Here is a 24,595-nt window from a genome sequence, read left to right as displayed (position 1 = left end):
CAGGCTAAGCTGGGACAGCGAGGCGGCCGAGAGGAGGATGGGGGGCCGCGGTCGCTCAGTAATTAAAGTTGGGAGATTATCCCCCACCAGCATCTCCACCCAGGGGCCGTCGGGGGAGAGGGAAACTTGGGGGTCTGATCCAGCGTGGTGCTAAGCGAGGGGCGCGGGGAGAGGCACGGCTTCCCTTCTCTGTGCCTTACGGACCCCATCATCCCCCCCCCGGTCCTGGCTCCAGCCCTCCTCCCTCCACCGGCATCCCGTCCGCTTCCAGGGATTTAATTAGGCGTTTACACCTCGGCTTGGAGTAAATGACTAGTAAGAAGTGCTGGGGGAGGTGGGGGGGGGGGGGGGGGGGGGGTATCAGCAGCCCCGTTTTGATTGACAGGGTGGAGGACCATTGAAAATGTTGCTGGGTAGCTCCCGGGTCGCTATGAAGCTCCTTTTAAAAATCCTTCTGCAATGCTGCCTCCCGGTAGATGGCAGCTCCGCCGGGCGCGCAGGCAGCGCGGGCGGATGGAGTAGGGCGGGCCGGGGCGCAGCGCCGCTCTCCCACGCGTGTCCCCGCTCCCACGGCGGGCCCAGGCTGCCCCACCGCCCCAGGTAAGAACCCCCCGGGCAGCGCGGGTCCGGGCGGGCTGGGAGTGCCGATGGGGAAACAAGAGGACTTTGGGGATCGCTTGCGAGGAGGGGGAATCTGTCCGTGGGGGAATGTGCGGCCGGCGGAGGGACCGCTGGCAGGGATGCGCGCACCGCCGAGGAGAAGCCCAGCCCGGGCTCCAGCGCAAATTCTCTGTCCTCCTTTCCCTCTTTGTTTCTTTTTTCTCTTTCATTTTTTTTTTTCTTGTTTATTTGGAGTGTACCACACTTCAAAAAACAAACAAACAAACAAACAAAAAAAAACAAAAAAGCCAAACTACCTGGGGAAAAAAAAAAAAAAAAATATTGCAAACCCCCACTACCAGCTCGGGGTTTCGTTCCCTATTGACTCCAGCTGCCAGCCCGCTGCTGTGCGGGTTCGGGCGGCTGGCGGGGATGCGAGGGTTGCAACCCGGCTCAGGGAATGGTTGAGGACGCGCATCCCTCCGTCAGCAGGGCTCCGCGGGTGGAGAGCGCAACTTTCCCCCTATTTACATAATGATGTTTTAGTAAGCTGCGCAGCATGGGGAGAGCTGCCGAGGGCAGAAACAGCCCCGAGCGGGGCCGGGAGCCGGGAACGACGGCGATGGCCCCGCTCGGGGTGGCCGCGGGATGGGTTTTTCTTTCTGGTGCGGCTGGAAGTTGAGTGCGGAAGGGGCGGCAAGGGACGGCAAGATGCCGGCAGCGCTAGGAAGCCTTTCTAGGACAAATCACACCCTCACGTCACCCCGTTGCGAGGTTAGACGGCAAAACGGACCGGGAGCCCCCTGGAAGGAGCTGGCAGGCCGGTCTTTGCGCCCCCCCCCTCCACGCTCTCCCTCTTTAAGGGGTGTATAAATCCCGGACCTGCGCTGTCAGCTCTTCTTGATAAATTAAGGGCTTCGCAGTCGAAACCTATTTACACCTCCATTATAGGGCTAACCAAATGGGGATCCGCATGCATATTTTTACCGCAAGAGATCTCATACATCTCCGCCAGAGTCTCCCCTCGGGCCATGGGATAACAGATAGGGAAGGGGGGTGGGTTGTGCTCCGCCGCGGCCAGCACTTGAGCGGAAAAAAGTCCGTGTCCCCGAGGGGTGCTGGCTGTCCGGGGCTGCCGGGACCTCTTCCCCTTGCAGGGGACAAGGAGAGGGTGAGCTCCGGGAAGCCTTGCGGGGGACACGGGCTCCTCTGCTCCAAAGCAAGGCCCTCGGGGAAGTTTCTCCTCCGATTGGGAACGGGTTTGACTGCCACGCTTGCCGCCCCACACTTTATTTGGGGAGAGAAGGGACGAGAGCCCCATACGGAGCCATCCTGTCCCCGGGCTCGGCGGCTTTTCCCGGCCGCGCTTTCCATTTATTTCCAGCCGGCGACCTCGGGCCCCTCGGGGGGAAAAGGGGTCAGAGCATCCCGGGACAGGTCCTTGGTGTCCCCGAGGGTCGTCTCGGCACGGCTGTCAGCAGAAAGGAGGGAGGGAGCAATATTCCCCGTTTCCCGGTGGGATTCCCGCACCGAGCGCTGCCCGCTCCCTTTCGAAACGAAACGCGGCCGGAGCGAGGTGGTATCGCAGCCCCAGACCCGGGGAGGGCTCCGCACAACACCCCTGTCCCTGGCTGGGGCTTTACAGGCTTGTCCCCGCACCCTCTGCTCCAGCCGGCCGCGCTCCGGCTGTGTCCCGCATTCCGGGGAAAAAGAAATGTCCCCGCTCCGCCTCATCCCGTCCCCTCCGGCGGCCCCCTCCAGTTCCACTTGGTTAGCTCAAGTTTTCCATGTAAATGACAGTAATAAATATCTAATCATGTCCCGCAGCTATCGGCGGCTCGCCGAGCAGCCGTCATTAATGAGACATCCAGGGGAAGTGGGGGAAAGGAGAGGGGGGGGAAAAAAATAAAAAGGAAAGTTTTCCGCTCTCCCTGAGATGGTTTCTAGAGGCGAGGCCCGGCCGAGGTGATGGGGGGATGCGAGGAGCAGAGCACCTCGCTTGTCCGGAACGATCCCAACTGCGGGGTCACGCTTAGGCTCAAACCCGTCCCCTCTAATTAACCCCCTCCCCAAAATCCCAGCAATTCCCCCCGAGGGAGGGGCGAGTCCGGTCGCATCCCCAGGCTGGGGGCTGCTGTCCCGAAAGCCCCGCGGAGACGCGTGTGCCCATCCCCGCCGTGATTCCCAAACAATTAATGGAGCTGCGATGAGCTCTGAATGCTGATGCTGGGCCGGGGGGGGACGGCTGAGGCCGAAATTAAACCATGAGAGTTGGATTTGTTCGCCTAACGCTAAACAAATGGACTGATTACCTTCTTTCCAAACGCATCAGTCATACTACATTAAGTAGCAGAGAGCTAATTATCCCAATTAGGAGGCTGATTTATAATTAATGGCTTGGACCAAGTGATAATTGGATGTTAATGGATAACAGTTTTGTCTGAAGTAGCCTCCCGCTTCCCCAAAGGCAGAGCTGGAGGGTTTGGGGTTTATTTACCCTCTCCCTCCCTCACCTCTGCACGGAACACAAAGCAAAAGAGAAGCGAAATCTGCTCTTAGCTGGGTCGGGTGAGACCCTCCTCAGGCTGGGGGAGCCTCTTGCCGCTTCCCAGCCTGCCCGGGGCTCAGCGAGGAGGGCTGCGGGGGTAACCTTCAGCACCCACCTTCCCCAGCTTTTCGAGCAATATCCGCTGCTTTTTTCCTCTCCTCCCTGAGTTTCCAAGCCGTGGACGAGTGACCCTGCTGGGTACCTCATCCACCTACGGGTCGTGGGTCGTGTTCTCGATGAAGGGCAAAGCCTCACAGGGTGCCCTAGTGCAGATGAGGCTGTTCCTCTGCTCTTCCTGTCCTGGGGAGAGCAGGATGGGACTCACCCTGAGGAGGAAAGGTTTTACACCCTCCCTGGCCCACAGCTCCACACTCCCTCCCGTGCAGTAGCGGGCAGAGTGTAAATCTGCAGTTTCTCACTTCTCTGTGTTTCTCCTGACCACATCCCAGACCTGGCTTTGCCGACTGTTTAGTTTCTGTCTTCCACGTTCGCTTTTCACCCGTGAGTAGGTTGATGCAAGTCAATCCTGCTTCCTTGTTTGCCCCAGCCAGAGAGACTTGGACCTACAACCCTTTGGCTTTTGGATTGTGTTTCTAAGTTCAGTTTTTCCATTCTAACTAAGAACTGCAATGGACATGAAATTCCTGAAAGGGTAAGAGTGACTTCAACCCTGAGTTACCCCATGACTGATGAGAAGTTGTTAATTAAAGTACACCAACATAGTCAATGCAAAAATGCACCCAAAACTGTATCATCAGTACACAGAAAGTTGGTTTAGACCAGCTTTCCAGCTTTTCCTGCTAATTTACAGAGATCCTGATGTCTAAATGGCAGATTCTCCTCATGCTCACACACATGAGCAGGGATGTTTTTGCCGTATCAGGAGGCACAGTTTCACAGAGCTGGTGCAGGTGTTGCTTTTCCTTAGTGCCAGCGTCACTGCCTGCCCCAAAGAAACGGAGTCAGAGGAGCTTCCCACAAATCAGAGAGAAGGGCAAGCTTGCCAGGCAAGTTTTGCACAATACAGTTGTATAGGGAGTGACTGCAGTGGGTTTTGTTCCCAGTGGCTTTATCCCTTAAAAGAATGTTTTGCTGAGAAAGAAGGAAATAGATGAAAATAAGTCGGAGCAAACAGTTTCTTTTTCCTCTGTCATTTTCACAACCAGAGAAGGTCCCAGACCAGCACTTCTGATACAGCTACCTGCTGCTATTACTGATGACACTGTGGGGAAACTGTTCACCTAGAAGTAGTTCATGTTTTCTAAGATTCCAGTAGTTTTTCAGGGGCATCTCAAAATTCAGCTCGTCAAGTTGAAAGTGCTTCTACTGAGGCACTGATGAGTGGCAGCTGGGCTTAAACCCTGACAAAGAGTTGAGTGCTGGTTTCTTCAACTTGTGTCTGAACAGAGCATTTCTATCTACCTTGCTCCATTTGGAAAAACACAGGAGTAGGGAAAATGCTGAAGAACGGGAATTCAATAAATCCCAAATTTTCCAATCCTGTACAGCTATTAATAATCTACTTCAGGGGAATTTCCATCAAAATGTGCTGGTGGAGAATTTGGAAATGTAGCCAAATACTCAAGAATTAATTCATGGTGCACCGGGGTTAGCCAAACCTGGGTCTTTCACCAGTTTAGTTCACTCTAACAGTTATTGAAATTGATTTTTTTTTTCCTTTTAACTTCATTAGGTTTTGGATCAGACTTCTTCTGTTTCCTAAAGCAGTTCTGGTGGAATTACAGCTCACGGGAAGGAGAGAGCCTCTGAGGGAGGGCTGGGAGCAGGATGGACCAGCAGTTCTCCGAAGGGAGGGAAATAGATATTTACACCAAGAGTTGTGGGTAGCTGGCACAGCTCTCTTAGGACCAACAGCAGCCTCTGTATGTCCTGAGCAAATACTGACCTGAGAAATGGTGCTGCAAAACTGAAAGTGTCAGTGTGATGCTCGGGAACTCCACTAGGACCTCCCAAAGAAAGAGTAACAACTGCACTGGGGGAGATGAGCTGAGGGATCTCACCAGGGAGAAAATGCTCTTCCCAAGGCAGCTTTGGGAACCTGATGTCTCCAGCCGTGCCGAGCACCGGGCAGGGAACGGCTCAGAGAGCTCTTGGCGTGTGCTGGCAGCAGGTGGGCAAACGTGCCTGTGCTGAGGGGCTCCACATCTCCCCACAAAACCCAGCAGACATTTAGCAGCTCTGCCTGCTTTACAGCACAGCTCTTTAGAGCACAGATCACCTGCTGGTGGCCAAAATACATTGCTTGCCTTGGCAGCTGCGCTTAATTCGGTGTGGGGATCCAAAGGCTTACGGGAAAGGAAGCCTTACATGCAGCCGTGGTGCTCCCCAGGCCCTGGCACTGCTGCCACTAACTCCACTTTGGGGCCCTGTTTTAAGGTGGCACAAGTCTTTCCCCCACCCCAGCCCCTCCTTGTAAAAGCCACTGAGCTCAAGCATCTTTTTCAGTGGTAGGACAAAAATTTGTGTTACCATTTGCAAAGAAGAAAAACTCAAACTTCTGGTTTATTCTTTTAAGGTATTGGAAGTTCCTTACAATTGCATGGAGCTGCCTTTCAGGATTTTTCTTTTTTTTGCTTTTAGACCAAGGTAGGATTGTCTGTCATTCTGCCTTATAGCTGATTTAAGTCTGAGCAGGAGCAGTTGCCATCCTGTGTTTTGTGACTGTTTGGAGTGCTGCAAGAACCATCTGCAGAGGCAGGGTCCAGCTGAACTTGCAGAAACATCCTGAGTTCAGGCTCTCAACTTCTGTTGCTTTCAAATTTTGCTTGCTCTTTCTGTCTCTCAAAATCACCTTTGAGCAGAATTGCACTTGGCATCATAACCTCACAACCCTCCATCTAACCAGCTCAAAGAGCACCTAGGAAAGTCCTTTTGTGCCAGCAGGGTTAAACTCCAGCAGTGTGGCAGAAACCACTGCATTTCACAAAGAGACACTGCTCCGCTCCTCGTGTGCGTACCAAACCCTCTCAGCTTAACACCCAGAACTTACAGCTTCAATTCTTTACTTTCTACTTGATGAGTAGTGGTGGTGGGTGGAGAAATCACCCTCCCTGCATGCCTCATCCCAGTGCCTGCCCGTGGAGCCCAGAATCTGGGCTGAGGCATTGCAGCAGGAGTGCCTGGAGCAAGCCTGCATTCCCTCCTGCCAGCCTGGCTGAGGGCTTGCAGCACCTGGGAGCAGCAGGAGAGGAACTGGCAATGTCTTAACCTGCCTCAGAAAAATCTTTGCAAAGCTTATCTATGCACTTCTTGCAGTGTTTGATCTCCCTTGTTAGGGCTCAGTGTTAGATTGTCAGATCAGCGTCGTGGTTGTGCTGCTCAGGACAGACACAGGTCCTTGTCATTAAAGGTCACAGGCTTAAAAACATATTTTGACACAGAACTGTAGATCCTTGTCTTCTTAATGAGACTGTCATGGGTAAAATCCTCCAGGATATTGCTCCATCTTCAGGGATGGGAGATGCCTGAACCAGAAGTCCCAAGGGGCTGCCTTCCAAGACCGTCAGTTTGCTCATGGGAACAATCTGCAATCAAATATGCTGCAGGCAAAAGCTGTGTGGGGGGCAGAAAGCAAGCAGCGAGCCACCCCCATGCTTCCAGCAGCCTGGGTAGAGTTTGGTTTGGAAAATTCCCTTTGCCAGGATTAGGGAAAACAAAATGATGCTTCTCAAGAAAGTCTTTTTCACAAAAGTGAGGCGGAGAGCTGCACAGGTACTTTGCTGTTTTTCTTTTCACAAGAACGCCAAAGATAAACCCTTTAAGCAGTTTGTGAATTCAGTAGTTTGATTGCAGGGTGCTTTAAGGTTACTCCACCTTCTGAATTCAGGGCAGTCCAGAGGCAGAGATGCTGTAAGGTGTGGGGAGCAGGTGGGCACCACAGGAACGTGCGAGGCCGGCTGCAGCGGGATGCGACCGCATTTCACATCCAGGGATGTGCAGCAGCAATGTTGGCAGAGCTGGGCTGTGTGGTTCAGTTTCCATTCTGCTGTTAATGATAAGAAATCTTAAGTGCATGATTTTATTTTTATCATTGCTGACTGATCTGGAAGCAGAATGAGATGAGAAACTCAAAGTGATCTTCGTATCGAGAGCTTTTCTTGTTTACCCAGGAAAATGCGCTCCACTTCGATAAAATTTCCAAGAGCTTCCACTGAGGTTTGAGCGCTGCTCTGAAGGGGAGAAGGGAGGTTTGTCCTGGCTTGATCTGTAAGCACTGCTTGTCTGATGTAAATTATGACAAGCAAGGGATTTTGCACCACAGTGATGTTTAGTGATGCCACTCCTGGCTCTATGCTGCGAGCTGCTGGGCTCCAAGCCTTAAAACTTATCCCCCACTCAAAAGCAGATCCTTTAAAGATGTCTTTATTTTATTTTCTTTATTTTGGACCTAGCAACCCTGCCCTCTGAAGAATCTCTCTGCAAGCAAAGGCATTGGAAAGTCTTTTGCCAGGAAGTGTTTAATCAATCACTCGGTTCTGTTATCTTTTGGGTGAAAAACGATGATTTCACAAAAGCTTTACATAAAAATCACAGCAGCTGATGAGAGTTACCCCTGTCAGCCAGGGCCTTTACCTCAGCTGCTCACAACCTGGTGTTGAGAATTTCTAGGGTCCTGCAACAAAACTTCCTTGTCTCAGCAGGATGCTCTGAGGTTTGTTTCATAAAAATTACGAGCCCTCTCACATCCTATGATGTTTCCAATACAAATAGATGAGCATTACAAACCCAGTTGCTGTGCTCATCATCGTCAGCACAGCCTCAAAGAGTCAATTATTTTACAAGGTCTACATAAAAATGGTGACACTGACCCTAACTGGTAGTATTTTCAGATTTCAGCTCCTAGCAATCCTCCTGGTTTTAAGAAAAAAACTCTTTATTTATACCAAGGTCACTAGGAATAGCTGAGTGTGAGCTGCAAGAATTGCTGTAATTGGTCAGGTTTTGCTTTCGGTGCATTGTCACTTATTTAACTAGATACTGCTTAATTAAGATCTCTCTCTGCACTTAGAAATTAACTTTATTTAAATCCAGGGATTTTGACAGGTGTAAAAATATTTCAGGGAGATCAGAAATGCGGAGTCCTGGGGTTTTTTTTGGGAGCTGTTCTCGGTTCCTTATTTCAGTTATAAGGAAATCCTTTTGGAAGCCCGTTTTCATGGTGTGTGCTGCTCTCAGACTTTGACATTTGAATGAGAAACTGTGATGTGTTGCAGTACTTCAAATTATCTATATTTCACCCACTACAAAGGTGAAATTGTTTCCTTAGACATTCAGTAATCTCACATGAGGAACAAAACTGATTTATAACATGTTGGTTATTATCTTACGTGATTTTGGACCTTTATATATCTAAAAGATTTAGGGATATATTAAAAAAAAAAAAAAGATTGAAGAAAACCTCTTGCTAGGATCATTTATTCATAAGCCCCCAGGTATGTAATTCATTTAGTACCAAATACATATAAACCCAATGTCTGTCTACAGAGTGAGCCTATTTTCCTAGAATGTGAGTTATAAATAACAAATCTTTGACTCTGTGTCTTTCTGATTTGAAGTGTTTCTGAATAAGGAATTAAAGAATAAAACCATAACACAGAACAGCTCCGGGGGAGATGAGGGGGGATATTCTGCTGTGATTCTATTTTCAATGATGATTTTTGCCAGTGGCAATAAGAAGGAAAGGATGTTGCAGTGCAAACCATTTGCTGTTTTTCCCTGTTAGTAATTAACAGAGGGTTCCTGTGCTTTGCATAAACACCAGCAGTGATTTGTACCACCTTTGCAGGTCCTCAGGCTGAGAACCACAACTTTTCTTTTACCTGACAGTGCTACTCCTGTTTTTTTCCATCACCTGCAGAACCCTGAACACCAATCAAGTGCACCAGACTTCTGTTTCATGCTTCGTTGTTTTTTTTTTTTAACTGATCTTTTCCTTGTGCTCAAGCTGTGCCTTACATCAGGGCACAGACCCAAGGCTGTGCCACGTCTTCCAAACTTTAAATGCATCTGTGGTGAACCTCTTCATGAGAAATGAACTTTGGAGAAATTCCCTTCTGAAAGCGACTTTCCAAAGTCCAGATTTGATTTTTTTCTATTTTTTTTGTACAGCTTGTTTCCCACATAGAGAAGGCCTCATACACCCTCTCTACCAGCCATCCCATTTTGGGGATAGCTTTGATGAAGTGATAAAGAAACATCCCATGGTGCCAACCAGTCAAAAGCAGACTGGCATCCTCTTCTTGAAACCTCTAGGAATAATTCAGTATTTCTAACTCGTAGGTTTTATTACCTCATTTTTTATGATGGCACCTGAGTGTTTTGTGACAATGAATCAATGATCAATGAATTTAGTCTCAGTATTTTGTTGAGTTTGGGATGACTCACTGTTTGGAGGGAAAAAAGATAATGGTCCAAAGCCCCTGCAAAGCCGCATGTCCTACATCCAGCCTCAGCCTCATCTCACCTGAGAGTGTTTGCTTGAGAAGGGCAAAAGTCTTCTTTGGGATTTTGTTTTGGTGATTTGCTGCTTTGTTTCTTTTCGTGATAGAAGGGAAAATATGGATGTTTTCTTGCCAGGTACTTTTCAGAAAACTTCAATTCATTTTGAAAATTGTTCTCAGATCTGTCTCAATTCCACATATACACAAGCCACTAGGAACAGGAGTTTTCACCTGGTGAGGAAATGAGTGCATGTCTCTTAATAACTTCTCTCAGGACTTCTCTCAGGACTCAGAATTACATGATAAATTGTACCAATATTAGTTACCAGTTTAATAGGGAAACTTAAAGCCTTGTACAAAGCTGAGAATTTAAAAACCCAGCATCAGATCTCCCCTGCATGCCACACTGTTATGTGGTGCACAATAAATTGCATTACTCTTGTGCTGTATGACTTTATGGGAACCTGAGGTTTCCAAGGCCAGAGCAGGGAAGGGATGGATGGGAGCCATGCAGTGCAGCTCTGGGGTAGCAGGGCTCCTGTTTCTGGCTGGTAAATGTGCAGATTGTTTTGCATCAGATTGAACAGCAGCAGCTGAATACAGAGTGATGGAGTCCCTGGATTAGTCTGGGATGGGCAGAACCCTGCATTGCCTGGCCTCAAAGCAATGCAGGAATGGAGAAAGCTGAATTTCTCATAGACAGCAGCAGTTAAAGCTAAGGGGAATCCCATATCCTCTCTGTGAGGCTGGATCCTGGCAGGACAGAAGTCTTCAGGCTTGGGAAGAATAGGTACAGCATCCATGAGTCTTCCACAGCGAAAACACAAGTGAGAGGTAAGAGCCATAGGAGGGTTTTTGACACTGAGGTGGCCATGCCAGACCTGTAAAGGCAGAAGGAATGAGAACCCCAGCAGGGTCTGGTGCAGGATGTGGCGAGGAGACCTCACAGCCCTGGGTGCTGGGAAGTGTGGGGAGCCAGGACAGGGCAGGACTTGGATGCTGGGGGTGGGAGAGCCTTTGCTGCTGCCCGAGGAGCCTTGCAGGAAGAGACCAGAGGCCTCAGGAGGTGCCAGCCCAGGCAGTGCCCAGCAGCACCCACCCCTGTGCTGAGCAAACGCTGCAGGATCAGCCCACGGGCTCCCAGCAGGGTTCTCTCACCTATTGTCTTCCTGCACCTTTTCTCAGCTGCCATCTCCTTTCTTTGCTGCTCCCAACTCTTCAGTGATCTCTGATGCACAAAATCTAGATGAGGAAGCCCCTTTCTTTCAGGATGGACCCTGTTACCCTCCCAGCTCATCCACAGCTGCTCAAGCCCATACCCTTCCATAAAGCAGGAGTTCAAACTTTGCTCTCATCATCCTCCTCCTGGCTGTGGCTGTTCCTAAGGCCCTCCAGCCACGCAGAGACATAAAAGATGCATTTGCAGATTTTGAAAATTAAAACCATCTATACAGCCAGTGGGAAGGGATCAGCTTATTTGGTTGCTTAATGAAATATAAAGATTATTTTAACCGGTGTAAGCACTATTCGACAGCTTGTGAAACACAGCAGTGGCTTGATGAATGGCTTTCTCCATTTAAAAAAATTGCTGCATGATGTCTTTTAAATATTTAATTTATTGGGGTTGGAGTGAGCTCAGAGCTGACAGTTAAACAGGAGCTATTTGTGGTCTCAGTTAACTTTGCTTACCCAGCTGAACCGTCTCGCTCAGTAAATTCCCTCATTTTTTATACAGAATCTGGGATGATACATTTGCTGCACAAGTGAGTAGGAAGTTCTGCCTGTTGTCTGCACTGCAGTGTAACAGGCAGTTATCAAAGCTGTGATGGGCATTGACTCCCATCCTGAGTCCACTCCTATCATAGAAGCCCTTCTCTCTTTTCTTTTTTCTTTCTTTTTTTTTTTTTTTAATGCACTTTCTTCCAGGCCACCCAAAGATGTACACATAAAATCTTTTAACAATCAAAACCACTGAAATAGTCCTGGAGCAAGTGTTTGGGCTCCAGACACAACACCACTGGCAGTGTCCTTGGAAGACTCTATAGTATGGGAAAATTCCCCTCCTTTCCCTCTTGGTTTTTCCTTTAACATGCCAGCTTGCTGCACGGCCGACGACGTGCAAGGGGGATTAGAAAAGAAAAACAGGCGTTTCTGTGAGCTGGGAGTCAAAGACACTTGGCCTCCCACGTATCTTCTGGCAAGGCTGAGCCCCGGTGTGGATTCTCCAGCCTCTATTAAGGACAGAGGTCTGGCAGCAGCCCAGGGCAGTTAATAGGTTCTGTGTCCTCAAATGGTTTTCACGAAACACACAGGAATGTAATAAGCTTTGAGACCTCCACCCCGCTGGCCAAAGCTGGTGCAGCCAGCCAGCTGGTTCACAAGTGAGGAGGCAGAATGAAGTTGCAAACCTCTGTTTTGCTGCCTGTGTTGGTCAGAAAAGCCAGTCCTGCCCTTGTCTGTGAAAAACTTTTATTGTTTTTTATTGGTGTGATGCTCTTGGGAAATGGACCACACCAAGGATGGGGTGAGGCTGAACCACAGGTCAGTCTTTCCCAGGTGATGGGAGCTGTCCTCTGTGGCCATGTCAATGGTGCATGTCACTGGGACATGTCCCTGAACACATGTCACCAGCAGCAAAACTGTGCAGTCCAAGAAAGCAACACCATAGCTGTAATTTCACCATGAACCCCACTGTGAGGAAAATAGATAAGAATGCCAAAAAATCTGTTGGTGTGTGAAGTCCATCACCTTGACCAGAGAACCAGCAAACAATTTTGTCATTGTTTAAATCTTTGCTAAGCTGCATTGGAGCAGAGCTATGGCATTCTTGTGTTTCGGTTGGCACCTGAAAGGAGAATGTCCATTTTCACATCTTATTTTAGAGTCATGGGGAGTCAACCCAGAGTGGGTGAACAGGCAGATGAAGACACATCAAGGTGTGTGTCAGATCTTTGTGGTGTAACCACACCTGGACCTGTCACCCTCCATTGTCACTCAGTGCTGAGATGATGCAGTGGCAGAGCACGAGGGACTTGGGGAAACAGGAACGAAGCAGAGCACTAAATTCCAAAGTTATGGGTTTATAGTTACTGCAGCCTCTTTGAGAAGACAATCCCAAAACCAGAACTCACATTTGTGAGGCTCATCCTTGAGCTGGCACAGTGTTTGACCAAACTCCAGCTGCATGTTTCCCTGCCCTGTTCCTGGGCACCACAGTGCAGGGATGCTTGAGAGGGTGAAGCCACGAGATGCCCCAGGCCCTACTAAATTCAGCTGCTTTTTAAGGAACTCCCACTTGGTCTCTGGCTGTTACACAAGGTCACTTCATGTTTGTGCTTCTTACATCAAGGTGGAGAGAACAGGAGTTAGAGCAGGAGGGACAGTGGGACCAACTCATTTCCATCTCTCCCTCTTCACCACGGATCTGTCCCTCCATGGTACAAATCATTTACTGGGAAATATGCAGGTCTTTTTGCAGTACAGAAAATACAGCAGATAATTGTTCTTCCAAATTTTTTTCTGTTCAGTGCATCGCGTTCCTCCTAAAACCATGGGCATTTTTCCTAAAATCATCACCTCCCTCCAGTGTTTAAATTGTTTTCTAAGAGGCTGCCTGAAAAGATGTCTGCTTTCCTTAAGTTAGTCCAGCTGACCCTCTTTCCCTGAACATTTGTTCATTGCACTGACTTTCCAGATGGTGACTTGCTGATGCAAACGGTGGTTTAAAAAATTTATTTTGTGGCTAATGTTTCACAACTTCCTTTCTGATGTCTTACAAACTGCAGGAACGACATCCTGGAGGCCCTCAGTCATTTACAACAGGGATGAATGAAGCATTGCTCGGCTTTTGAGATCAATATTAGCTCAGTTTTACAGATGGTCTATAAGGAAAAAGAGCTTGAAGTTTCATGCAGAGCCCACACTAGGAAAAAAAAAAATAAAAAAGCCATTAGTTTTCTGAAATAATTTCCTTGCTATTGAGCTATGAAATGTCGGTATTTATTGCAAACCTTATTCCCTCTTTAGCCATAACATTTTTGGTGCTATTATGCCGCAGATTTATTTTCTTTTACACCACATGCTCTTTTCCCACCCTCCACCCCCCTGTATCATTTGTGTTTTCTTAAGAAGACCAGTTAGAAAAATGAATAATGAATGGAAACAAATTATAAATGAGTGAGTTCAGATGAGAAACATTATTTGACATTCCAGCACTGGGATTACAAATAGTCCACTGTAGACAGTGATAGGGGGAAAATCCCAGCTAGCCCTGGAGCTAGGACAATGCATTAAAAATCACTGCAATATGATAAACTGTATTATGGTATGCAAAAAAAGTATTTTCCCATATTTTGATCAGCATGAGTGAGATATAGTCAGATTCTGGGCTTTAAGTTTGGAAGCTGGACTGGTGTTGATGGTGCTTCAGGTGTACAGGAGATATTTCCTTTCCTGTCCCAGAACCTGTTGGATTTGAGAGGTCAGACAAGAGCCTTGCATGCAGCACTTTAACTCTGAGCCCAGCGTTCCCAAAGCTCTGCCGAGACAGCAGGAGGCTGGAGCAGCACGTCCCTAAGGCCCTGTGTCCTGTGGCTGATGTTTTGCAGGTTTATGTCACCATGCAGCACTATGGAGTGAACGGCTACTCCCTGCACGCCATGAACTCGCTGAGCGCCATGTACAACCTCCACCAGCAGGCAGCTCAGCAGGCCCAGCACGCCCCCGACTACCGGCCCTCCGTGCACGCCCTCACCCTGGCTGAGAGACTGGCTGGTAAGAACAACTCATGGCTTTTGCCCTTGCCTGCCACCAAAAACCCCAAACAAACAACGACAAAAAAAAAATATCAAAAACCCAGCGCAAAAAAAACCCAACCAGACCCTTGTTGTTTGCGTTGAGCGAAACTCTTCTGGAGTGTGAGAGAGCCAAGGGGCATGATGTGCTCCTCAGTAGTGTCCCTGTGTCACTCAGGTGACACCTCCAGTGTTTGCTGGCAACTTGCTTCAGACTGGCTTCCGACAGCTGGGAAGCTCAGGGGAAAGATGGGATGTGTTCCCACTATATGGGACCGAAAAGAGAGTTAAAAAGAGACTGAAATGTCTTTTAACAAGTGAACAGAAAACAGCAAAGAATTTCCCTTTCTTGTTAGTAAATAAGGGCAGAATGAACATCACCATGAAGTAAATTGGATTACCCAGCTCAGACACACAGGTTTTGCATTCCCTAGCAGCCACCTCTTGCCATCCCGGGCCATAGCTTGTTTCTCCACGTTGTCTCTTCATGCAACTGTTTTCTACTTCTTTCCTAAAAAGCACTTTTTCTGTCTGGGAAATTATCTTCATTTGGATCTTATTTGGGTTTCACCTTGACCTATTTCTTTCTGGGGGTCCTAGACCCTGCCTTGGGTGACAGTTCCCTGCAGATCCTGCTGCCTTCCAAAAAACAGCTTTTTAGCACAAATCAAGTCAGATGTGACTTTACCAGGCAGTGTCATTTACACAGCACTGTTGGTGGTGGGGCAGCATGACAGGAGCTGCTGGTCCAGAGCATCTGAGCTGGCTTTCTGTGTTCAGCCATGGTTGTAACAGCACTGCACTGATCCTCTCCTTAATAGGAAGTGCAAAGCCCAGACAGTATTTTATGATTTGGTAGAGCTAATTGTTCAAAAATAATGGATGGAGACCTGAGAATATTTGGTGTGGTAGGGCACATGTATCTGCTCTAAATTTCAGCCTGCCACAAAACATCCAGACCTGGCTGAGATCATCAAAGGCTCCTGCAGTGCAAGTGATCAACAGCTGCAACATCGCTGTTTTGGTCTGGACTTGGATGCAGTGATGCAAAGCAGACCTGACAAGCAGAACATGGAAGCTAAAGTAAAAATTTACCATGCTTGTGATTCTAGAAACTTTCCCAGAATGGAATTACCTCCCCTGAATGTCTGAAAATGTGTATCTGTTATAAGATAGCTTTCTAGTTGTCTGACATTGAAAAAAAAAAAAAAAAAAAGGAAAGAAAAAAAACTGTAGAGGGATTCCTTCCAGTCCAGAGTAGGTGGGAAAAATTACCTGTCCTGACAGCTTTGGTGGGCTCAATTTAATAAATAATGGTTTAAGCCAAAATGAGGATGCAGAAGTTTTGGGAAGGTCCTCCCAGGTGGGCAGTCCACAAAGCTTGGGCTTTTTGGATCAGGGAGCCACAGCTGGCTGCTCCCTTATCCAGCTGTTAGTTGTGACCTTCTTTACATGGTTCTAAGTGGCCTGTGGGATACTTGGGGTGGCACAGGGCAGAGCAGGAGTCATCAGTAACCAACCAAAGTGGAATCAAGGAGACCTGGACTCTCCTCTTGGCTCTGCTGCTGGGCTACAGAGTGATGAGGAAAGCGCTGTCCTTGTCCTGGCCATCCATCCCCTTGTTCCCTGCCCCTTTCAGTGGTCAGGTGGTCAGATGGGAGCAGATAGCTCTGAACTCTGCAGTGTACCTTGCAGACCCTGGGTCTCACCCTGCCCCTTTTCTAGCTGCAAGGATCTCTTGAAAGATGTTTGTGATCTTTATCTTTCAGAGTAGAGCATGGAGGACTTAACGTCTTTGGCCCTAACTAGGCTAAAGCAGAGGAAGATAAAAAAAAGAATAAAAAAGCTATTCTCATATTCTTGACTGGAAAATTCAATTGGTTTCCTGACCTCTTATCTTTAAAATTAATAACCCACCTGGAAGACTTTCCAAATTAAATCTCACAGTCCCCTTGTCTGCTTATCATTGGCAGTGTAGGCATTATATACCTACGAGCTGTTTCCTTTGCAGTTTCCTCACATTCTGTTGCTTCTGAATATCTTTCAGTGCAGGTTATAGATCTCATTTGCCTTCCAGGGACAGTCAGAATAAAGCAGCACAAAAGCAAATGACCTTAAGTCAGAAAACAGAGGTTTCTGGTGGTAACTGCAAAGCCTCACCTGCAATTTATATTCTCCTTCTTGCACAAAGCCTGAAAACATAGTTAAAACATTAAAATAATTGCTGGTTGCCTCTCACTGGAGTGGCCAAACTTAATGCATGAGCTGCCGCCTCTGGGGAGCTGGTAGGTCTAACCTCTACTCTAGAAATTTGGGAATATTCCAGCCTGCAGGTAGGGTGTTTAACCAGTGCCCTTTCTCCTGCTTTTGTGTACTTGAAACACAAATGCTGGCTTTTTAAAATGTTTCATTTCTTGTGCTGGAATATCCCTTCTTGCCTGGCTGCCCTGTGAGCTGTGCCCGGATGCACAGGGACGGTCCCTCTGCCTCTGAAGGGGCAGCTTTACCACCAGCATTTGAACTCCCCAAGGAGCTCTGATATCTCAAACACAAAATTCTCTTGTATGCAACCAGCACTATATTGTTGAAGACCTTTAGCCTGATCACATCTTTGCCAGGTTGCCAAAACCACGCAGCTTTGGCAATCCCCCAGAAGGGCGCTGCGAGTGCTGACCTAGAATGGAACAGCTGGAAGTTTTGGAAGAGGAATGTTTGAGCAGTGAAAAGCTGATTTGCTATGCTCGTTAGCCAGTGGATCTGAGACCTGGCTGTGTGGTGCTGGGGGTGGCCCAACAGCAGGTTTTGGTTTATTGTTTAGATTCATGTCACGACGCTCGTGACAAAAGTGCAAATAAACAGCAGCCAGAGCCTTCATCGGGCTCTGTGCGCTGATAGTGCCAGCTTTTCTCCCTGCTCTGTTGTTTCCTCATGTGTTCATTCCTCCCTTCTACTGGAAGTCACATTCTTAACCGAATTAAAAATGATACCAGACACTGCTCTTTCTGCATTTCCTCTATGAGAGCAAACCTCTTGCCAGACTGTTTCATTCCAGGGCCGTAGCACAGCATGTCCCAACTTGCATAATAAAGGGTGGGTTTTTTTCATTTTCAAGTAACTTATTTTCATTGATTTAAGATCTTTCTACTCCCACTAACTGTTGTGCAATAATAACGCCTCTGGTAAAATAATAAGCCCTTTACTGTTGGCATCAGATTTTCCCCAGTCTGAATTTCTTCTCTGCCCTCAATTTTCCAATTTTCCTTGGTTTGCGAAGTCAGACCTTGTGAGTAGGTGCTCTGCTGAGAAGAGCTCAGCACATGAGCTCTGGGCTTGTAACCAGTGGGGCTGGACGTGGCCCTGGCTGCTGTTTCCACCCCAGATGCTGGAGAGTGTCCGTGCTCAGCAAAGGATGTGCTTTGGAGCAAAATGCACAAAAGCACATGAGATGAAATGCTGTCTGAACTGGAGCCCAGAACAGCTCTCCAATATCATGCCTTGAAGACTACAGTGAGCTACGCACAAGACATTAAGGAAGTACAAGAGTGAATGTCCCCACATCATTTTCCAGTTGTGTTTTTTAATGGCAGGTGCTTATGCCATGGTGGGGTCTGGGCATCTGCATGTCCTGCCCCTGATGTTGGAGCAGATTGAGTTATTTCAGCCAAATTCAGCACTGGACAATTCACAGCTGTCACGGAAAGAGGTTTTCTCTCCTCCTAAAGAATAGGCTGTTAGAATCATAGAATGGTTTGGGCTGGAAGTGATCTCAAAGGTCATCTAGTTTTAACCCTTCTGCTATGATTTTATCTCTTTGGACACCTCAATTAATCAGTAAAACCCGTATGTATGTGTTTCATTAGTTCTAAAGCAATGGAAAAAACGTTCTGTAGTTTTGTCTGATGTTAGCAAGTGCTTTATTCAACTGTAAGCGTACAAATTCCAATAATTAAATTGGCCACTTTTCTTGTCTTCCAACGGCTGTACATTTCAAGACATCATTTTGGAGGCACGTTATGGGTCCCAGCACCGCAAACAAAGGCGAAGTCGCACGGCCTTCACTGCCCAGCAGCTGGAGGCCCTGGAGAAGACCTTCCAGAAGACTCACTACCCAGATGTGGTGATGAGAGAGCGGCTGGCCATGTGCACAAACCTGCCGGAAGCCAGAGTCCAGGTACTGATATTTTGTGGGTTTGCGAGTGGGGATGTTTAGGAGAACATAGCCGGGTTCCCAGAGGGCTGGCAGCAACCTTGACCTCCCAGGATTCTCCCAGTGGAACCGAAGATTTTGGGGCAATAAAGTTGTCAGAGGCAGGGGCAGGGAGGATAAAATTACCCAAAGTCACACATCTGTTAAAGAAAGTTCTAATCCACGCGCACATTTTTTAAATTTAGGATTGTCTGAAGTGTACACTGGTTTTCATTTGTTCTTTCACATTTCTTTGGGGGAAATTTTAGAGACGGCAACAGAAGCCTGCTTATTTATTTATTTGCGAGGCTTTTCTGGCTTTCTCAGCAGAGACCCAAGTAATTCCAGCTGCTCTTTTCCACCAGTGTCAATATTTGTAACATCTCAGGCCAAGATTTGGGTTTGCTTTTTGTTTTTGTTTGCTTTTTTTTTTTTTTTTTTCAGTTTCAACTAGCGAAATGTGCTAGTTCATAACCTGCTGGTGAAGTGGTTCTTGTCTTTTAAAAGGCAAATATTCTTCACTGCAAAAAGAAAAAGTAGTGGAAAAAAATTAGTTCTTTTATAAAAGTATCAAGGAATTTTGATCTAAAAAATGGTTTGTTTCCTTATCTAACCAACCAAACAACATGAACAAGATTTGAAAATACATTTCTTCTATTCCATGTATCTGATTTAGGTTCAAAAAATAATGGATCCTCTTCTCCTTTCCTAGATGCAGTTCCCAGACAACAGTCTATGCCTGTAATGAGTACTTTGAGTGTTGCCACCATAGTTTTGATACACTTATAACCAAATGGTTTTAGAAATTTAGCAGACTGTAAGCCAAGGTAATGTCATCAGACATTACAGCTGCTAGACATCCTATTGGATGCAGCTGTCTAACCAATTTTGGGAAAAAAACCCTAACAACCCCCAAAAAACACCAGCAGTGGAGCCTGTTAAAGAATTAATATAGAGGCTGGATATTTTTTAGTCTGCTTGAAATGTTATCTGTAGATTCACTGAAAACAGTCAATCCTTAAGGTCCAGCAAAGTGGAATGGTCTTTGGGCACAGTGGGCTTGCAGCACCTCATTGCTTGGGGTTTCCCTGAAGCTCCAAGGCTGAATGATGCTGAATTTGGCACTGAGAAGGATTCTCACTGTTTTTTCTCCCTTGCTGTTTGTGGCACTGAAGGTCTGGTTCAAGAACCGGAGAGCCAAATTCCGTAAGAAGCAGCGTAGCCTGCAGAAAGAGCAGCTGCAGAAGCAGAAGGACTGTGAGGGGAGCCACAGTGAGGGAAAGATGGAGCCACCTGTGCTGGAGACCCAGGCTCCCACCCCGGACACTGAGAAGGTCCAGAGCCTCCCCAGCGAGGTTGGCACAGACCTCAACCTGACCCTGTCGGAGCAGTCTGCCAGCGAGTCGGCACCCGAGGACCAGACTGACAGAGAGGAGGAGTTCAAGAGCACCTTGGATGAGGCCAAAGTGGACAAAAGCCCCGGTGTGGACAGCAAGACTTTGAACTGCAAGAGAGCGAGCCCAAAAGCAGGTGAGGGGCAGCATCTTGATGGGGGTTGGTGTCAGGACCTGTCTGCTGGTGGTCAGGACCCCTTTCCAAGGGGGATGCTGGTGGTTGGGTGTAGTCCCATATTCCCTGTGGAGCAGGTGCTCATGGATGGGCTGTGCAGGCTTGTCCTCTTGTCCTCAGCACTGAACAAGCCCCGCAGAGGGCAGGATGTCCATTGCAGCTGGAGCACTGAAAGAGCCAAGGCCTTCTGCTCCAGTTAGATCTTGGGGAGATCAGTGCCCAGCAGCAGAGAGCTCAGCCCCATTTCTACACTCTCAGGTGCCAAGTATGGGAAAGGCACACATTTAGCTCTCGTGAGCTGTCACAGCCTCTCCCATTTGCCCTCCAGCGAAAGAGAGAAGCCCATGCTGCTGCCCGAACCTTTCTGGGGTGCGAATAAGCACCTACATCCAGCCTGTAGGAATAACCCCCATCCCCTCTGTCTCCTGCTACAGAGTCCCCCATCAGCGCGACCGTGACGCCTTCATCCAGCAGCGGCCTGGCTCAGACTCACTCCTACTCCTCCTCGCCCCTGAGCCTCTTCCGCCTGCAGGAGCAGTTCCGCCAGCACATGGCAGCCACCAACAACTTGGTCCATTACTCCTCCTTTGAAATGGGGACACCGTCTGCCATGCCCTACTTGGGCATGAACGTCAACATGGCCCCGCTAAGCTCCCTGCACTGTCAGTCCTATTACCAGTCGCTGTCCCACGCTCAGCAGGTCTGGTCCTCCCCCATCCTGCAGGCCTCCAGCTCCCTGCCAAGCCTGAACAGTAAAACCACGAGCATTGAGAACCTGAGGCTCCGGGCAAAGCAGCACGCGGCGTCCCTGGGGCTGGACACCCTCCCCAACTGACTGCCCCTGGGAAGAGGCACCAGAGGTTGGCACTCCTTGAGACCCCACGCACCCCCACCTCTTCCTGGAGCCAGGTGCTCCCTTGCAGGGAAAACTTTGCATTTATTAACATCTTCTTAGCACCACGGTTGCATCAGACATTGCTACTGGCCTGGTCTTCACTAAAATATTTAATGAGGAAGGGGGAGAGGATCTGTGTTTAGACAGATGAACTGTCCTCTGGACTGCCATGAGTTCAGCCTGTAACGTTCAGGAGGAGCCCCTTGTCCTCATCCCCTCGATAAGGTGCCAACTGTGTTATATTCACCTTTTATTTTGTTGTTGTTGCATTCTTTGGGGGAAGAAAGAGTCCTTCTTTGTCTTGTATATAGTTTATAATGTTGACAGCACCCATCATCTGTGTGTTACTGTCAGTGTTACAGAACCGTGACCTCTTTTGCTTTTATTCCCCTTTCCTTTTCGATTTTAGTAGCTAGTATCAGAGTTACAAATCAGCCATCATCTTGACCTCAGCTGGTAGCTAGCTGCACTTCTTGGGTCAGCATCCTAAAGGTGTTCATGAGGAAGAGAAATGATTGTGCACTTCACCACTCCACTTCTCCCTTCTCTGCTAAAGCTAACTTTTTAACAACTGGGAAATGATCTGAAGGTGAATTTCCTGTTTAAGCACTTCCTATAAGGCAAGCGTTTTTAGTTTTCTTTTTAATAGCACTTGCTCAAAGAGGACAAAATATTGGCCAAATGCTGCTGGCTGGGAGAAAATGAAGGCCAAATTTGCAGATTATTTTTGATAGATGTTGTTTCCTCTTTGATCTTCAGTGAAGTGTAAACTTTACTTGCAAATTACAGGCTTTTCTTTTTGGAGAGCGTTTTGGTCTTACTTTGACAATAGATAGTAATAAAAATTTTGTATGGACTCCTGGTATGTTCATACACCATGAATTTTATGGTTCTTTGACAAAAAACTTGATTAATGCAAGCTGTGTCTAGAAAAAACCTCTGATCACCAAATTCTATTCTCAAGCCCTCAGTCCAGAAAGCAATTATCAGGTGGAAATGTAACAAGTGAAAAATTATGAACTGCTGGAGGCAAAGCAGGTGTGAGCAGGGGCTTTATATTCTCTTGGGAATTGAGGGGGAATAGATGAACTTGCCAAAAATGCAGGGTTTGAAAGTAACCAAAATTCACCAGCTTCAGAATTATTGCATTGAACAGTTTCTGTGTCATTTCATTGGAATGACCCATCATTCACCCTTGGGTGGTTTTCCTTGTTGAGAAGGAATGTTTCTGCCAATTTAAATCACTTTTTATTTTTTTATTATTTTTTTTGCCTAACCAAATAAACATTTTGGACTCACTGCTATTACCCTGAGCATTAAGGAGGGATGATATTCAGATCTCATCTCCAGTACTGCCTAGGACAGAGAAATCCAGAGTGACTCTGGGGCAGGTGGTGTGTTTGTATCTCAAGAGTGTGGTCTGGCTGTGTCACTAACAGGCTGGGCAGAGCTGTGCTGGCTCTCTGCAAATAATCATAATTGATTTAACGTGAAGACCCATAGCCACCCAAGTGGGGCCCCTCTCACTCCCACCTTGCTTCATACTGGGGCAGCAGCTGGGGGTGGAATTACCTATTTAAACATAGAGGGAAAGAGTGTTTTCAGTTATCACTTCTTGAAAAAGCACCTGACTCACACAAATAGAGATGTAAGAATAGCTGTCTGATGGGAAATAATGGTTTATCCCTCATAAAGTTGTAGCAGGAGCAAACCTCCGGAGGGGGCAGCTCATCAGCTGCACCAGCTTCCAAGGAAAATGGAGTGTCTTCCATAAATATTTCTGTCGTGCCAAAAGCTTCAGTTTGGGGCTTTTCTCTCATGCTTTAGTTTTCCTGACTGTGTCAAATCAGCCCCTGTGACCGGCAGAAATCTCCACTTTGCCAAAACCAAATGTATTTGTAGGAAGCAGATTTTTGGCTGCCCCTTTCAAAGGAGTCTGAGTAAATTAAAACCACCAAAGCACATTTTCTCTGTCCAAAAAGAAAGCCCCAGCTTTCATTTTTTGCTGTCACCCAAACCAGGGACACCCAAACCGAGCTTTGATTTTCCTCCTCCTTCCTCAAAAGGCTCTATTCACCTATATTTTTTTCTGTGCCCTGCTAACCTCTGCAATGTTCTTGGCTGTGGAGTTGCTTTACCAGAGCAAAGCAAACACAAATTTAGTTAACACCCCTTCTGATGTTGTTCCCTGGTGCCAGTGAACAAGTGAGGTAATTTGGTATGAGATCAGATCTGCAGTTGATCTCTTTTTTAATTAATAAAAGATGCCCCTGAAACTGCAGCTCATGTCAGAGGGTGTTTCAGGCAGAGAGCAGAGGGTTGCTGCTGTTCTTGCACCATCCCAGGTAAGACAGGCATCTGTTCTGTGCCCTTGGGGCTGGAAAGGGAGGCACCAGCACACACCAGGGCAGATACAGCCTTACCAGGGTTTGTGATGGATACCACAGCATCTGCCACGGGAAGGTCAGTATGCCTGGATTTATGGGCTGCTCCTGCAAGGAGAGGACAGGCAGCACAGGAGATAAGCTCACTTGATCCGGCACTAGATTTGCCACAATCTTCTGGAGGGAGACGAGATCTCCCCCACTGAGCCAAGGAGGGAAACTCTTCCCTGTGCCTCAGTGCAAAAATTCATTTTAACATTCACAGCCTTCACATCTCGACAGCCCCTGGAGCCTGACCCCCTTCACCCCTGTGTTACTGCTGATCTCCTTCCTCACAGAGGCTTGGAGCTGCTACCAGGAACGTCCCCAGTGGAGCATCTCTCACAGCATTAAAAACCAGCACTGGGATGAGGCCAGCACGGCTCAGGAAGCAAACTGGGAGAGGAGACATTTGGATTTCCATCAGTCCGTAGGGGCATTTATTCAGCATCATCCTCATCTCCTCTGCGAGGAGCAGCAGTTGACTGAGGTGCAGCTGGTCCTGAACCAGGGCGTGTGAATAATTCCCACCTGGAGATTATTTCTCCCATTCTGAATCAGGATGAAAATATCTAAAATTTAAAAATAAACAGGGAAAAAAAAAGGAGATTGCTTTAAGTACAGATGAGTCACTGAATTATTTTGTGCAAAGTTTGGGGTTTACCTTCTCACAGTCAACCTTAAACATCCATGAGGGGAATGAGCTGACCTGAAAAGCCAACATTTATTTAGAAATGCAAAAATGCAAGAATTTAGGCTCACAGCTTGCAAAAGTATAATAATTAATTATCTGTCAAAACCCATTCTTTCCTGCATATTGTTGTAAGGTCTCTGAGCTTTTGGGCTATTTCTGACCAAAAGAAAATTATGAAGAAACATAGAGAGAAACTCCCCCTTCAACATAATACTGTGTATGTATTGGGAAGGCTGAAAGGATTGATTCTGCACCATTCCTCTTTGAACTTGGCAGAGCTGGATGTTTCTCCAGGTGGGAAGAACCCCTGCAAATGTCCTCATTTGAGGTCTGAGGTCTGCTTATCCCCTTTTCTTCCAACAGCCCCAGCTGTTTAGGAAAATTAAGTCACTGATGAGTCTCAGACTCAAAACAGATTGAGGTTCC

The 24,595-nt window shown here is 47.5% G+C and overlaps 1 protein-coding gene across 1 annotated transcript; it reads left to right on the top strand.

The window, feature by feature from the left end:
- Positions 1 to 476: 476 nt before the first annotated feature.
- Positions 477 to 21,190, top strand: DMBX1 (diencephalon/mesencephalon homeobox 1). The gene is made up of 5 exons (XM_005521124.2): positions 477 to 600; positions 14,217 to 14,380; positions 18,378 to 18,573; positions 19,764 to 20,118; positions 20,592 to 21,190. The coding sequence occupies exons 2-5, from the start codon at positions 14,229 to 14,231 to the stop codon at positions 20,990 to 20,992; spliced, it is 1,104 nt and encodes a 367-aa protein (XP_005521181.1). The 5' UTR covers positions 477 to 600; positions 14,217 to 14,228; the 3' UTR covers positions 20,993 to 21,190.
- The last annotated feature ends 3,405 nt before the right edge of the window (positions 21,191 to 24,595 follow it).

The sequence above is a fragment of the Pseudopodoces humilis genome, chromosome 10, assembly GCF_049639895.1.
Source record: "Pseudopodoces humilis isolate 2021_Gansu_Grassland_sample_001 chromosome 10, ASM4963989v1, whole genome shotgun sequence".
Classification (NCBI taxonomy): Eukaryota; Metazoa; Chordata; class Aves; order Passeriformes; family Paridae; genus Pseudopodoces; species Pseudopodoces humilis.
Note: the sequence above shows the minus strand (reverse complement) of the source record. Positions and strands in the feature narration are given on the sequence as shown.